The 17,024-nt window shown below is 46.1% G+C and overlaps 1 protein-coding gene across 1 annotated transcript; it reads left to right on the top strand.

The window, feature by feature from the left end:
• Positions 1 to 1,486: 1,486 nt before the first annotated feature.
• Positions 1,487 to 15,840, top strand: LANCL1 (LanC like glutathione S-transferase 1; the record flags this gene model as incomplete). Its single annotated transcript, XM_079538760.1, has 9 exons — positions 1,487 to 1,570; positions 1,754 to 1,871; positions 7,671 to 7,878; positions 11,403 to 11,538; positions 11,918 to 12,064; positions 13,776 to 13,958; positions 14,390 to 14,566; positions 14,848 to 14,920; positions 15,764 to 15,840. 9 exons carry the CDS (start codon positions 1,487 to 1,489, stop codon positions 15,838 to 15,840), a joined length of 1,203 nt encoding a protein of 400 aa, XP_079394886.1.
• Positions 15,841 to 17,024: the final 1,184 nt, after the last annotated feature.

Here is a 17,024-nt window from a genome sequence, read left to right as displayed (position 1 = left end):
TGAATGCTAATCACTGCTCAGAGCCCACGTCAGTGTGTGCACAGTCAGGACTGGATTTTGCTGAGCACTTGTCTTAACACCTGACCCCAATAAATGCAGGCAGGATATAGGTAAGGTTTGCTTTAGATACATTATCGATATAATCGACTAGCTTAGTTCAGCTTTTGTCACTGATACTCAGGCTTTGATCTCCCCACAGAAGCTGCTAAGAGAAAATAATCAATGCAAAATGCAATCATGCTTACGGCATATTGCAAAAACAGAATCCAATTAAAAAGACACTTCTCCTCCCTCCAGATATCCTTTAAAAATGCGAAACTTTGTCTTTGTAGAGACAAGACAGAACACTTGCTTTACCTTCAAAAAGCAAACCTTTTTAACCTCAAAAACACACTAAGATTTTAGAATACGAGTTTTGTTTGCTGAGATCAAATACAGAGAGCTAAAAAATAGCCATGTTTCTAAACTTATCACTGTTTTACACACAGTGTTACAGCTGAAAGCGTGCCCAACGTTCACAATTCTGCGGAGCACCTCCACCCTGCTGACTGGAGAGCCGAGGTTGCAGAGCTGCAGGACGCCTACTGCAGGGTAAGGCAGTGCAGGAGGAGCCATTTCTCTACATTAGGAGATGTTTCTGCACAACGTTTGGATTTGTGTCCTGATGGAGATGAGGAGGGTGCAGGCAATCAAACATCCTGAAGTGATCTTCAGGGAGAACTGCGAAACATAAGTTTTACCCATATAACCACAGCACCCACGGGCACGCAACCAGCCTACCAGAGTGCCAGCAACCAGGACTAATATTTACCGAGGATCTGTCTTTGCTTGATGCTGTGGAGCAGGACGTACTCCACACCATTCCTTCCTCCCTCACAGGTTTTGAGACATCCTTCATCCTTTCCATCTCTGCGGCAAGCCGCTTCAGATGCAGAACGTTCCAGAACAACCTCTAGGATGGGGCTGCTAATAATGACGACCAGCTGGAGTCTGGTTTCTAACCACTTTATCCGGTTACTTTCAGGTAACACAAAACTAGGCTCAGTGTTCTGCACTGGATGCGTTCCAAACAACTCGCTCACCTTTCCTTCCCCAGGAACTCCAGCACGACCTTTTCCAGATGCAATAAGCAAACCAATGTTGCGCCCGCGCCCCCCGCACCCTCACACCGCGGCTGAGTGGGACTGCGTAGGGAACGTGGGAGCAGCTTTCCTGGTAAAATCATTGCTCGCCTGCGTTCCTCGCTCTGTGTGGGCAGGTTAGCAAACAAACCCCCAGAACCAGCCTGAGGGGAGCTCTAAATCACACAGGGACGACAGCAAGCCGCCACTCGAGCTCCGCCAAGAGGAACCAAAATGGCGGCCGAGCCGACAGCGCTGCGGAGGGGCGGCACGGCGCGGTTGCGGCCTTCCGGCGGCGGCGGCTCGCGGGGCGGGGCGGGGCGAGGTGAGGCGGCGCGCGCGGCGGCAGCGGCACCAGCAGCACCATGATGGCGCAGCGGGCGCTGCCCAACCCGTACGCGGACTATGACAAGTCTCTGGGCACCGCTTACTTCGATGCGTCCGGCCGGGTGAGTAGGGATGCAGCGCGGTCCCGGCTGTTCGGGGGACCCTGAGGTGCCTGTGTGCGTGCTTTAAAGCTCGCCTCTTTCTCCAGCGCGGCCCTGCGCTTTCAGCCCGCACCCCTCCACTCGCTCACTCCGCCTTTCTCCCCTTTGCTGATGTTGATTTTGGTGTTTCTGCGTTCCCTGCAGCTGACTCCCGAGTTCACGCAGCGTCTGAACAACAAAATAAGAGAACTGCTGCAGCAGATGGAGAGGGGCCTGAAGGCTGCTGACCCGCGGGACTGCACGGCTTACACGGGCTGGGCAGGTAGGGCATGGCCGACTGCTCAGAACGGGGCTGGATGGCTCTGAAGCTGTCCTCTGGGTTAGGCCGAGTCAAACTCACTTCTCCACTTCATCCACAGTAAACGTGTGTCGTGACCGGCGCTTCTCTTGCACGATCTGTTAAGCCCAGGGGCTGTTATTTCTGGAGCCCCCGTTTTTGGCATCAGAACTCAAACTGCAAAGGAGGACTGCAGAGATGAGACTGGGTCTTCCTTAATAGCGCCAAACCTGTGTAACAGATAAAGCTGGAGGATTGCAATGCATCGGCCTGGGAGATAATACTGGAGCTTCTGAAGAGGTTGGCTCTAAATCTAGCTGTGGGAAGAGTGCTGACAAGTAAACTGCTTTTCTGTGAAGCAGGCATGTGTGCATGGTAGGCCACTTCCCTGTAAGCAGCAGTAAGTGGCAGTCGTAAGCTGAGAGCCTGCAATAATGTCCATCTTTTTTGTTTGGGCAGATTTGTATCTTAAGACACTGACTGACAGACAGTTCCCCAGGCAGTGCCCCTCCACTCAGCCAGGGCCACCTCTGCTTCAGCATCTGCTGAGGGAACAGAACTAAAGAGGGAAACCTTACTCAGTCAAACTCTTCTGTGCAAAGCTTCCAGGAGCTCGCCTCTATCCTGTTCTGCAATTTCAACCTGTTTTTTCATTTATGGGAGCATGCCCTACCTTCCCCGCCCTATCCCTACCCCCTGGAGCCAGGGAGGATACACCTTTGGATTCTGCTGGGTGCTTTGTCAGCTTTTCTGCTGCTGCTTTCTGCACTGTGCCAGACTTTAGGGAAGCATCTTGGGATAGTCAGGTACTTGCTTGGCTGCTGCAAGACTTTTTGCTGCCACAGCTTTTTCTTTTTTTTTTTTTTTTTTTTTAACCTATATGCTGTAATCCCAAATGGCAATTTTCCATATTATAATCAGAGCACAGCTTGTGCTTGGATACCCTGGAACTTGATGCCAGCAGTTTGCTTGGGAAAACAGTACTCATTGTTGCTAAGGTAACGTTACCGCTTGGTGAGAGCAACGTCAGAAATGGCTGCTTAAAAATTTTAGCAAGGTAGACAGGCACTGAGAGTACTCCAAAGCAGTTAATAAGAAACGCCAACACGCCACTGTTGAATTCCAGCATGGGAGAGCATTAATTTCTTCCTTTTTTTCTTCCTACCCTGGGATCATTTCTCGCTGGGCGTACAACCTTCCTGCTCTGGCTAATAGGATTAGAAAAAGCCTGGGGGCAGTTTTCCTGTGGGTCACTGCCAGAGAAGTGAAGTTTGCACATATTACATTGTATCTTAGTCACCCACATTTCTTTTCTAATCCTAGCTGTATTAATTTATTCAGCGCTGGTTTCCAGAGAGCAAATTAATTGGGCCAAGACAGCAGCTTTTTCCCTTAATTGCTTATGTAGAAAAGGCTTGTTGAGCATCTTCTCATGTAAATCATTGCCCAGCAGTCTGAAATCAACCCGCACTCTTGTGGCCACTAATAAGAAAGATTTGAAATGTGCCTCTTCTAGCGTAAACTCTGCGTGAAATGCAACATACTTCAGCATACTACATTACACCCAGTAATACACAGCATATGCTGGCACTTTACTTTGGTGCCTTTTTCTTTCCCAGCACACTTGAGAGCCTTTCCTCTCCTCACTTGCTTTTGTGCCAGTGAAGCCACTGCTTCTTGGCATGTGAACTTGGAGCAGAGGAAGGGAAGGACGTGCATTTTTCAGCTCGGAGGCAGAGACAGTGTGCTCGGGTTGAGATTATCCAGCATACAGCTGAATGTCCTCAAAACACATTTGGATCAGCTCGTTATGATTTCATTCAGTTCCCCATAGAGATCAGGGCTCTGTAGGCAAAGCCTAGAATGTGCCTGGGTGTGTATCAGGCTCAGCTCTCGTGTTCCGTTTTGTCTTTTAATCTGTTTAGCTGGACAGCTGCAAAAGCTTTTATGGTCTTAATCTGTTTTGCTGTTATCGGAGTATTGACTGAGGGAAAGTAAACTGCTGTAAGCTAATTTTGAATCAGAAATGGTTCAAATCTTGGCAGGACTACGATGGTCTCATCAATTTTCAGACAGATCAGCATGAGGATGCCCAAGAGTTGCTTGTGCGTTGGTATTTCTCAGAGGCCAGGAAGCCTTGGTCCAAAGGCTACCTTGACTAGAAGGCCAGATGGTGGAAAAGAACCAAGAGACCTGACGTCACTACTGCCACATCTTTGCTGACTGCAAAAGCCAAGAAGCTCCTGAGTCTGATCCCTGGTGGCCTGTTGCGTCCTTCCAAGATGATGGGGTGGTCTGCTCTCTGAAACACTGTGTAAGGGAGAGCCTCCTTAGTGCCCCTTCTGGCAGTGCTTTTGGGATTTGTTTCCCATGCAAACATTGCTTTCTCTAGCAATGCACTAGCCATGGCTTTGACAGCTTGAGAGCCTCTGGAAGAAACTAATTAGTGCAGGTAGCTTGCCCCAGCTTTTGGCTGGCCTGAGAGTAGGGCTGAGCTGCCTTTCTGAAGGCGCTCTTCAAAAGATATACCCAGCAAAAGAAAAGCAGTTCAGGAATGGATGGAAATTCAGGAAGAAACCTCATAATCCCAAGGACTTGCATCACCTTACAGTTCTATTCAGAAGAAAAAAAAACAAAAACACCAGAAATGGCTTTGGAATGCATTAGTGAGTGTGAGATAATTTCCATACCTCTGCACCAGAAAAGACACTTATTGTCCTTTGAGCTGGGCAGTAGAGCTGTTCTACCCCACTCTGTAACTATTATGCCATGCCTTATCAAAATGACATTGAATTTCCCACAAGAAACCATCAGGCTTTCTTGCAGTGTTCAGAGATGAGTTTCCACTGCTCTCTACTCCTCGATGTCTTGCTTTGAGAGTGCTGGCTGACTTCTCTGGGTCAACATAAGATCTCCGGGTGTTTTCCTTGTTACTGTAGATGACTGGTTTGGAACTGATCCAAATTAGCAGTGACCCAGAAATCTCTTGTGGAAACCTGGTGACCTTTGTGAAAAGACCACACTGGGGCTCATCTCCTGGTGGATAAGGAGGCACGTTCAGAGCAGTGTGATGGGCGTCCGTGCTGGTCTTGCCAGTACTGTAGTGGAGCTGTCACCTCTTTTATCCATTCTGCTCAGCGTGAGGGGAATGCTTTGCCTTGCCGCTGCTGTTCTCCCACCAACTGAACTGTTTGCAGTGGTAGTGCAACCAACAGAACTTGTGGGGAAGCCAAGACACAGTTTTCCTTCTGTTTGATCAGCAGAACAGTCATCTGGTAGAGATTGTTTTCAGCCTCTTGCAGTGCTTTAGCACGTGAGCAAGAGCTTGTCTTCTCTCTGCTCTGTTGGAGGTAATGAATGCTGAAATTAGGACCGTTGGCATTAGTTGATTGCTGCAAATACATCCGTTTCCAGTGCGTGCATTTAAATCTCCTCCCACACCTCCCCAAAAGAAATATTTAACGCAAAGCATCCCTCTGCATCTGTAACACTTCTTATACAGGATGGCAAGAGATGGAGATGTTAAATAAACTGGCTTTGATGTGAGATACACAGAATTGGTATTTGCCTCCTGATTCCCTGCAGCTAGCAAGTATCTCAGGAGTTCACATTTTGGTGCATTGGCTCCTTGCATGTTAGAGACAGATTTTTTGGTCATCAGAGCCCTATTGAAAAAATAGGTTGTCAGCAGCACCCATGTTCACCACAGTCCTGCACCACTAAGTGATGTCTGATACGCAGGTGGCTGTACAGCAAGATTTTATGCTGCAAGGGGGAAAAAAGAAAAGGAAGTCTGGAGAAACCGCAGAGAAAGAAGGTCCATTTCCTGTGCATGTGACTGCACTCTGTATCCCTTCACACACAGCTTTATGCAGGGTCCTGCCCACCTCTGCTGGATTTCCCTCCTCGGTTCACAGGCAGCAACAGAGCAAGCAGCTGGCTGAAGGCAGCACTGCACTGGGCCCTGCTGTTCACCTCAGGAGTGTGAATTCCTTTGAAGAATGAGTTGAAAAAATTGTCTGTAGATACAGTTTGTACAGCTTTTAGTCTTTAAAGGTAAAGGGGGGGAGTAAATGATTGGGGAAAGCAAAGGTCTTGTTTCCATTCCTTAATATAGGTTAATATAGATCAATGCTTTTTGGAATCTTCTCCGAAAGACTGACCATTGGAGAGCGCTTAGGCTGGGGAGGAAAGGGAGCAAGGAATGTTTTTCAAGAGGAAAAGCAGACAAGTCAGTGGAAAACACTGCTGAGACTCTTACTTTCTTGGAATTCAGTCCTAGCAGTAGTGTCTTGGCATGGTAGTTATGTACACAATTAGGGTGGTACGATAGCCATGGGAATGGAAGTTACTTACAAAGCAAGAAGGCATATATTAAAGCAGGTCACTCAGAAGTGCAAGCTGTGCTCAGACAGCTATCAGATCTCTTAAGAGTCTAGAGGCTGTGCTAGGTGCTCAGTAAATCAGGGGAAGTAACTTTAGGTTGGCTGGCTCGAAGAGGAGCTCTCCTTTAAAGAAGGGCTTCATGTCCACATCCTGATAAACCCGAATGATGGTATCATGCACCTGAGCTTCTCCCTCAGAAATTCTAACACTGAACTGCTTGGAGAGAGGACGAGGTTATTAACTTCACTAGGCAATGGAAATCTGCCTTTAATGTGCAAGTGAAATTGAATTGTCTGTAGCACGAAGCTTTTGAGATTACCCATGCCAAATGAGAAAGAGATTTAAATTTAAAATTGCCCTCAGTACTACAGAAAGTAATTCAGCAGCATGCTTTTTCTTGCACCACCACCCCTTTGCAACATCAAAATCTGCAGAGATTGGCTCAATTAATTTAGACTTAAATGCAAGACCTGTGACTTCTTAGAAATGTTTATTGATAAGGGATGAAAATAGCTGTAGGCCCTTTAAAGCTTTCTCCAGTGCATGTTTGAGGGTGCTTTCCAGATCAGGTTGGTTTGAATTTGGCAGACCTACTGCATGCAGTTACATACTAAAAGCTTGAAGAGCTGGATGAAGACTGGGCAGACAGAGTTAAAGGACAATAATTAATGTGACATTAGTAACAGAGTTGTTTCTGTACCTGTCTGTACCCTGCTGAAAACATCCCAGGAGGATAATGGGGCTTTTGCATTCCAGGTAGCTCTTTCTATTCCAGATCTGGGCTGCTGTCGCGAACGTTGTGCTGCAGAGGAGAGTCTTTGCTTTTGTAAGATGCACCAGTCTGTTGTGTAGGTCTTGGGATCTGCTCAGTTGGAGCCAGTGGGAGGAGGAGAAAGAGCCAAGCAGGATGTCTCAAAGGTGTTGCATCCCAGTGCTGAAGATATGTCACTTTTAAATCTGATCCAAATAAAGGGACCCGGCCCTTCAGCTCTTGGCATGGGAAGAAGCAGTTGAGACAGGGTGCCAACTTGCAAGCTCTGCCACAAGTCCTGTCTTGCCTGATGTTTTCTGGTGTTTTAGGTTTTACAAACCAGTCCCTGGTATGGTTTATAGGTTTAGGTGTGTTTGTCTGGGTCTCATCTTTTGCTCTCTACTACTAAAACAGTATGTAACCTATGTAGCAGAAGCTCTGTTAGCCTCCAGGAGAAGCTATGGATGGTGCTGCTGGGCATTATTACGTCCTGCATGTACCCAAGAAGAGGTTCACAAGGCTAGTGACCTGGATGAGGCTGAGGGCCAGGCTGTTCGTTGTGTTTAAGCAGCCAAGCTGTGTAGCAGGAAGAAGACACAAAAAAATCAACTTTGCTGGTGGTTACAAAACTTGTGTTTCTTTTGCAGGCATTGCTGTGCTGTATTTGCACCTGCATGATGTGTATGGAGACCCAGCATACCTCCACGTGGCCCATGAGTATGCGGAGAAGAGCCTGAGCTGTCTGACAAGACGTTCCATCACTTTTTTGTGTGGAGATGCTGGGCCCCTGGCAGTGGCTGCCGTCATCTACCACAAACTGCAGAACCACAAGCAGTCAGAAGACTGCATCACTCGGTAAAACGCACGGTTATGTCTTCCTGTTCCTTCTGCACTTGCTGTAGAACTGGTCTGGGTTTGTACCAAGGCCTTTCCTCTATGCCCCAGTATGTTTTCTGAAACACTCTCAGAGAACTCAGAAACTTGACAAGACAAGCAAACTTGTTGTGCCCTGAAGAAACATCTAGCTTAAGGGCAAATGTGCGTGGCTGCAGGCTGGGGAGCAAAGGGTATTCCTCAGTTGGCATTGCCACTTTAGAAATAATTCAGATAATACAGGGGAAAAATAATGCCCAAATAAATATATTTACAAAAAAAATTAAGGTGAGATTTAGGATTTTTTTAGAGCCCTTCAATTCAGCTTGACATCCATTTTGATGAAAAGAAGAACTCTGTCACTTGCTTCCACTTGCTATTTGTTAGTTGACTTTGACTTTAACCTAAGATTGAAAGCATCCTTTTCAAGTGCTGAATGCAGCTGATTATGATTCATTTAATTCCATTTCCTGCCTTTCCTCAACTGTTTTCAAATATATTTTTGTTAGATATTTAAGAAAAAAGAGGACATACAAGCAGTATTACAATCAGATCAGCAAATGGCAGAGGAAGGAGGATAGGGGGAGACTGCAGTTGCAAGCTCTTCTTGCTCAAGGGATATTGAGAAAATGAGAAAGAGCCCTGCATAGAATTGCTATTTTGAGTGGTCAGCACGCCAGCAAGACAAAAACACAGGCACTTCAGTATGACACCAATGCCCTTAAAAAAACAGCCATGGTGCATAACACTTATTAAAAATACCATGGATGGGTATCTGAAGTGCCCGTGTGACTTGGAGACTCAGTTCCCACTCCTTTAACTAGGGTAGCTTTTCATTTGTGCAGATATGGTCAGTCTGAAGACATAACTCCCTTTTTAAATTCTTGAAATAATCTGTGCTTTGAGTTTTGCCTGATGCTGTGTCAAAGTGGATTTGTTGTATTTGTTAATAACAAGGGAACTAACCTGTCAGACATTACCAGCCAGTTCAGTCAGTACATAAGCCCCAAGTTGTAGAAAATCCTTAATTAATGTACTCTTGCTGTAGATCTTCCCCTCGTGCATCCCCCTGTTCTCCCTACAGTTTTGTGGCTGAAGCGTGTGATTGATCCTGCACTGCCATCTAATGGCATAATAAGGGCAAAGCCTTGAAATGGGTTTCTTCATACATCTTGGAAGAAAAATGGGTCTTTCTGGAAGAAACAGTTAAACTGTCCTTACTCTGCTACCAATTCCCAGAGCAGTTAGCCTGACCGCGCTCCCTTTAAAAAGGGAATATTTCTCTTTGAGAAACAGCTCCCTTGATCCAAACTCTTAAGTGAGCTTTGAATATGCTTTTTGGTTACAGAAGAGTTGCAAAGTTATGCAGTGCAAGTGTATAGAAAATGCACTTCTGTCCCAGCTACAGAGAAGAGTCGGGGCATACAAAAATCCCATCTTGCTCTATGCTGCCTCACCTCCCCTCTGCCCAGAAAACAGTGATTCTTTCGCAGCTGGGACAACAGGCTGATTTGTGAGCAGTGGCTCTTTCTTTCCAGGCTCTCAGTTTACATCCTCATTTCTGAGAAGCACATCCTGGCAACACACCAAGCATCTCCTACTGTACATATGCTGTGCAGGTTCTGCCACGCATATCTAAAACAACAGAAGCTCCCCTGATAACCGTAGGTAGGAAGGCAGATGGAGGCAGAAGCAGTAATGCAAAGGGAGCAAGAATAGAAGCTCCAACTACTCCAGATTTCCCCACTAAGAGAAGGTTTTACATCCATATTGCTGAAAATCTCTAGCAAGGGTGGAACTGTTTATCCAGCCATCCATTCCTGCTATTGCACCTGACATTTCCCTGACATCCTCAACAGACAGCATCTGTTCCTACCAGCCTGCTGCTAAGCAGAGCCTGTCTGCTGAACTGCTGAGCTCCTCCTTGGAAACCCTCCTCTTCATCTGCTTTCCTTCAACATGGGGACAGCAGACTTGAGGAGGCAAGATTTTTACTTCAGGCCACACAGCTGGAAGCAGGATCCCTGCCGGATGGGCTTGCTAGGACCCCCTTTATTCCCAGTCTTGGATGCAGAATCTGTCTCATTGGTTTAATGTGAGAAACCTCCCTTAGGAGCAGTGCAAGAGGAGATGGGGTCAGGTCATCTCCTTGAGACATTTCTTCCTCCTTTCTCCTTCAATATCTCTGCTTACTTTGAGTCCAGTGCCAAGAGAAACTCCTGCCACAGGGAGTCCGAGCCCAGCATCCTCTCTCTGCTCTGAGGGTACACTGGGCGTTTGGTTGCTTCTTTTCTTCACAGCACATAGTTCTGCCTGGCAGCAAGGGCTGCCAAAGCACCTCTTCTGTTCCTCACACTGCTGTGACAGGGAAGCCCTGCACACACAGCTCTTATTTTAGCCCTTTCCCTGTTGCAGCCACAGCAGGAAGCAGCTGAGGATACTGCCTTGAAGCTGCTGATGCTGGAGTTTTAAAAGTGATGGCATTTTTCAGAGTGTTTTGTTGGAGATGAATGGAAAAATAAAGACAGAGCCACTCAAATCTCTGCCTGCTGCTCATGGAATGGCATCCAGCCTTGATGGTGCTGTATGGAGAGGCAAAACAGGAACCTTGCACTGAGAGTGAACTGAATTAAAGTGCCAATGTGCACAGCACTCAATCCCCGTTAGCACAACAGGAATATCACCAAATTTGCAATATGAAAACAGTCAGAAAAATGGTAGAGAATGTTTCTGACTCCAGCAGAGCTCTTGCTGCTCATTTGTGGGCCGGTGCCAACCAAGCAGCTGTCATTGCAGGGCTGCCCCACAGACAGCCCACAGCATTCACGCTGCACACACTGTCCTCACTATTGCTTCTCACTCCCCAAAGAAAACGTTCTCCTATGTCCCAGTGTCCTACAGAGGCTTGGTGTTAAACCATGAATCCAGCTTTCACTCCACACCTCTTACCCAGATTTCTATCTCATGCAAGCACCTCTTTTCCCGACAGCATTGCTCTGCATGCTTTGTAGACAGGGAATGAAATGAGCTTTGCTATCAGGAGTTGTAAGAATACAGGCTGAGATTTTTCCACACACTCACAATACTAGTTTGACTTTCTAGCATTCCTTGAGCAGCCACAATAGGCAGATACTTGAATTTGAAAATAACCATTTCTGGCAAAGGTCTGCACTTCCAGCAGCATCGCAGGAAAGTAATGGTGAGTGCCTCACGTAGCCCAGACTTCCCCACAAGTAGCTTTCCCAGAGCTAGTGCTCTGAAATAGTACATACACATAATATGGCTGCAGTGTGAAACACCGAACAAAAGAAGCCAAGTAGAAGCAGAGGGGAGAGAGGGATTTTGTACCTTGCACAACTGGAAAGCTGAGACAGGGACTTTCATGATATCTCTTAGGGTATAGGCAGCACTAGGGAATAAACTCTGTTTTAGACCTCCAGTCTCACTGCTTGTTTACATGGCCTTGGCTGTCCTCTCATCTCCGTCACGGGTTTTTTTCTTTGCAGCCTGCTCCACCTACACAAGGTTGATCCACGAGTGCCAGACGAGCTGCTGTACGGGCGCATGGGCTATCTGTATGCACTGCTGTTTGTGAACAAGCACTTTGGAGAGGAAAAGATCCCTCAAAGTCACATTCAGCAGGTACTGTGGCTTCTCAGCAGTGGGGGCTGAATTAGCCACTTGATTTATTGGCTGTCTCTTTCCATTCCCCTCACCTTTGAGCACGTAAAAATCAGTGCTAGATGTAGAAAATTCTGGCAACAAATGAGAATCCACATTATGGTTTCCCTGTTGCTCATCCTCTTCTAAAGAGGAAGAAGTGCTACATGTCCCCCTCGCCCTATCCCTCAAATCCTTACAAATGCCCAGATAGCACTGAATTAGCATCTCTTTCACTGCTTCAGCCACGCTCCCCACCTTACATGGGGGATTAACAACAGCTTTTTCTATTTGAGGTTATCTACTGTGCTGAATGCAAGATTGCAGTACTTTCCTCACACACATCTCTTCCCATCCACAGGTCTGTGAAGCAGTTGTAGCCTCAGGAGAGAGCCTAGCCAAAAGGAGGAACTTTACAACCAAGAGCCCACTGATGTATGAGTGGTACCAGGAATACTATGTAGGGGCAGCCCATGGCTTGGCTGGGATTTATTACTATCTCATGCAGGTAAGAGGCACCTGGAGGGGAGGGGCTGATAGCACCTGTTTCACATTTCTTTGAACGAGAAGGAGTATCTGAATGGCTTCGTGGTGATACCGAGCCAGGCAAAATCTCTTGTTTGACGCTCTCTTGTTTGATCACGTATTTCCACTTCTGATGTTTTTCTCCAAGTCTGTCTGAAAATCAAAGAGATTGGGTTTTCCATCTCTGTGGTGATCTGGAGGATCTACATTACACGAGCAGTTTCATGTAACGAAGGCCTAGGGATCATCAGCAGGATCTAAGCTTCCCTATTTTCTAATTGCTTACAAAGTATTTCCATTTGTTGACATTTCTCGGATGTTTCTCGGATTTATGTATTTTTAGGAGGTGGTTATTTGGAGCCATCTCAGATCATTGCAGAGTGAAAATCGCTGTAAGAAAAGCATGGTGAAAGAGATCATACGTGTAGTAGGAAAGCTGGAAAATGTCTCCCAAAATCAGAGCTTCTATCTCAATGTTACAACAGTGGGACTTCTTTCATTAAGCAGCTGAGTTCTGTAGTGTCTGAAGTAGGCAGAGCAAGAGGTTGGGGGCTGCAGTGCCTCTTTACTTTGATGTGGTCTTTCTCACAGTTCTTCTCAACTCATTGCTGTTCTGGGAATCTTCCTTAGCTTTGAAATCAGGGTGAAAAATCCCACGTGGGTCATTTTGTGCATACATTTGCAGTGCTTAAGCTTTGTCATAACAGCAATGAAGAACATTGCTTTTTGAAAGCAGTTAGAGCGCTCACCGAGCAATGCAAATTATTTGAATATAGCAAGGCTTATAGAAATATGATTTATTTTTTTTTTTAATATTAGACTTCTCACAGCAGGTGGAAGACCACCAGGTCTCAAGCGCTTGGCTTCTCTTCAGGAAGTTTGTCTCCCATAAAATGCTGTGTAGGCTTCATGCTTCTCTGCTGTATGAAACACAAGGAGCCTGGACCAGCCAAGCATAACACACAAAAAACCCGTGGGAGAAGCAGACAACAGGAATGTGGAAAGGAGGATGTTGGACTTATGTCTCCAGTGGTTTTATAGCACAAGTATTGATTTTTAATTTTCAAGCTATCACCATCTTGGGAACAGCGCGATCCCGAGATGAAAGTCTCGCTGCAGTCTGCCACAGGAGGTCAGAGCAGTGCAGGTCTCCTGTGGGGCAGTGTCATTTGGAGAGGATGCTGAAGCCCCTTCCTTGCTGCCACCTGACGTCAGTGGTGAAGCTACACCCTCGCAGTTACCCAGAAACATCCATGAAAATGCAGCATCACAGGCAGTTAGGCTGGCCCAGCAGCTTACAGCTGCTGTGCTCTAGGTGCTAGGAATCATTCCTGGAATTCATCCCTAATGCTGTTTCTATGCAATTTACCTTTTTACTCCAAAGTTGGGTACTTGAAACGACATCAGCTTAGTTTCAGGAAAAGACTTTTCTTCTCTTGCTTAGAGGGCTTTTGTGTGACACACGTGGGGAAGCTTTTGTTTGTGGGGATGCAAGAGTATGACTGGAAACGAGTTGCTGCTGACAGAGCAGCCTGAGGACTATCAGGTATTTGGGATGTGAAAGAAACAACTTCATTTACAAGGAGCAAGAACAGATGTGATTATAATTGGCTTTGTTTCTTTCAGGCAGACCTTGGGCCTGTTAGGGAGAGACACAGTGGTAATTCTCCTATTTTTAACACTTTGTCTCTTAGCCTGGCCTCGGAGTGAGCCAAGTAAAGCTGCACAACGCAGTCAAACCCAGCGTGGACTACGTCTGCCAGCTCAAATTCCCTTCAGGCAATTACCCTCCCTGCATCGATGACACCAGAGACCTGCTTGTCCATTGGTGCCACGGGGCACCAGGCGTTATCTACATGCTTCTCCAGGCCTACAAGGTACCAGAAATCTTGCAGATATCTTTTGGTGACCCCTAAATGTGGAACTTCATCAAGGAGAAAACGCTGTTGGGATCCCAGTGCCCGAAATCAGGCTGTCTTGTTAAAATTAAATCACCTTGTGGGACCAATGACTGAAACAGAAAGTTAAAAAAAATATATTTTTTAAATTATTAAATTGTGTTTCTGAAAATCCTTATCAGCCTTCTTGGGGGTGTCTTGTTGCAGGTGATAATGGTAATAGCTAGTTGTGTGTTAAGTAATGGTCATACAGCCCATCCATCCCATCAAAAACATCCTCTTTTGAAAGCAGAGTCACGGTATTAAGACTACATGAGCAGCTAATTAACCCAAGCCCCCTCACTCACATGGGGATGCTCTCTGTGTGAGGAAATCTCTTCAGCGTGGGGGGATGTTTCTTGTCTCTCCAGGTGTTTGGGGAACAGCAGTACCTGAACGATGCCCTGCAGTGTGCAGAAGTGATCTGGCAGTACGGGTTACTGAAGAAAGGCTACGGGCTCTGCCACGGGACTGCTGGCAATGCCTATGGTTTCCTAGCACTGTACAACCTCACTCAGAACATGAAATACCTGTACAGGGCCTGCAAGGTAAGAACCTGTGTGAGAGGAGAGAGGATTGTTCTCTTCTGCTTTTTTACGGTGCACCTTGCTCCTTTGAAACCTGATTTCTGTCATGGTAAAGAGGGAGCTAGCTCTAACCAGCTTCACCAGCACAGTCCCTGAGCAGGGTAGTCGCTGCATGACAGCCTGCATAGAAGGAATATTTTGCAGAAGCTTTGTTCTGCAACAGGATGATATGAGGTTGAAGGTGGTATTTATCTCAAGATGCTTCTCTAATGAAATCTGAACGCTATTCCTTTTCTTCCTAGTTCGCAGAGTGGTGTTTAAGCTATGGTCAGCACGGCTGTCGGACTCCAGACACACCATTCTCTCTCTTTGAAGGTAAACCTCCATTCCTAAGCATGCGTTCAGCTCCTGAATATGAGCCAGCTCAGCACTGAGGAAAATGCTCCACTGCACCCTTTGCAGAACTCAGCATAAAGAACGGGAGGGAAACAGCGCTTGCTCTTTTTACCCTTTCCCAGAAGCAGTGTTCCTGTAACAGGCCAGTGGCTCCACTTGGAGCATCTTATCTTCTTGGGCCTCCAGCACAGATTCTGCACACATCTTATGGGAATGATTTTACAGGCCCAAGTCTGCCTTCAGGTAATTTGCAGCCTGGCTCTTCAGTCTCCACGCATTTTTAAGGATTAAGATCCTGCATAGGCTTTCCAGTCGCATTTCAAAGATGAGTGCAGAGCAAGCAGGGTCCCTTTTGTAGGGCTCGTTGAGTCCCCCAAAATCTGCCATCAGTAGGTAGTGCTGAAAGAACTGCTTCCTTAGCTAACATAAATCTCCCTAGCTTTGGGGCACACCAAGGAGCAAGAGCCAGACACAAAGTGAGGATCTGAGGCAATGCAACATGACTGAGAGTTCTGCCAAGATATTTGCAAAGATTTTTAAGTCTGTAGACAGGTGAAGAAGAAGGAAGGGGGCTGCAAGTGGGAAAAATGGTCATACTTTCCCAGGTACTTTTCCAACATTTGACTGATTTGAAAATGCTCTCCCTGCTGCAGAGCCTAAGCTGGTTGAGAGTTACAGGCTCAGACATTAGCAATGATATAGCTCCTTCTGAATGCATTTTCCTGTCTTCCATCTTTATGATGCATTCTCTCCCTGAGTAACTGATAACTCTGATGACCAAATGGAATCTCTCTGAAGCACTTTGTTTTTTCTCGTTCTCAGGAATGGCTGGAACAATTTACTTTCTTGCTGACCTGCTGGTGCCAACCAAGGCCAAGTTCCCTGCGTTTGAACTGTGAACCTAAGCTAGGCAGTTCCTTGCCTAAATCTTTCAGCACTTGGAAAAGCAGTTCAGAGCTGCCTTCTCCTCCTTCCGAGCTCATTGTTGTTTACCTAACTGAACATAAATCCATCCTCCCAGGGCACGTCAAGTTCTCTAATATTTCTAGTTGTTTTGTTGCATTGTTTCAGTTTAAACAACAAAATGCAGGTTTTGCTGGTGTCTGCTGAAAACACAGGGCTGCAGTTGGGAGCGGGGAAATATGTACAGTATTTTATGCGCTATAAAGTTTTGCTATTTTATGTATCCCATTTCCTGGGAGAAAGTTTTCTATTGAATGTGACTTTGCCTGTTTGAGTTTCGTTTTGGTGCTGACAAATAGTTACAGGAAGTTGACCTTGGAAAACACTGAGATAGAACACTGAGACTGCTGCCCTTCACTGTGCTTTGAAGCATTCTCTTTCTGTCCGTGCTGGGAGTAGGCAGTTTAGGAGCTGCTCCACAAGAAGTGAATGTGATGGGCAGTGGAATCTCTCCTTTTTTTTTTTTCTCCACGTCAGATAGCAAACAGAGCAGCTGGAACTGCCAGGCCAGAGCCTTGGCCTGAATTTACTCCTGCCTGCTTTCTAGGTGAAGGCTATTATCTACAGCTCTTTTGTGCATTTTTTCCAGTGACGGACAAATAACCCCCGAGCTTCGATGCCTGTTATCTTATGCTAAACCTTGCCAAGTCCATTGCTCATGTCATGGGAACTTGTAATTTAATAGTAAGCTAGAATGCATACTGGTGCGGACGCTCCTTGTTAGCTTTGAAAATTTATTTTTGCAATCTTTTATTTAAAAACATATATTCAATATTATAGCTGATTGGCAGCAGCAGCATAAAAAAAATAAATATTTTTCACTGAGTTCTCTCAGTGTTCAGCCTGTTACCTGTGTAGAGGATATGTACAGGCTCTGTTCTATAAGCTTTCCTGGATTAACCTGGATAATTTGAGTCACTTGTTACTGCTTCTTATAGTTTGATTTGCACTACATCTCCCCACCTGGAAAATCTGCTCTAGGTTCAACAGCTTTGATCTGACAGCACACCACAAACTTGCAGGGGGTAAATCTGCTTTAGAACCCTACGCTGCTTTGCAGCACTGGGGACCTGACCCCTTCCCCCATTAAACCATTGCACTTTTTTTTTTTTTTTTTTTT

Source organism: Tetrao urogallus (genome assembly GCF_951394365.1).
Source record: "Tetrao urogallus genome assembly, chromosome: 8".
Taxonomy (NCBI): Eukaryota; Metazoa; Chordata; class Aves; order Galliformes; family Phasianidae; genus Tetrao; species Tetrao urogallus.
The sequence above is the reverse complement of the archived record's forward strand: the minus strand, read 5'-3'. Positions and strand labels throughout refer to the sequence as shown.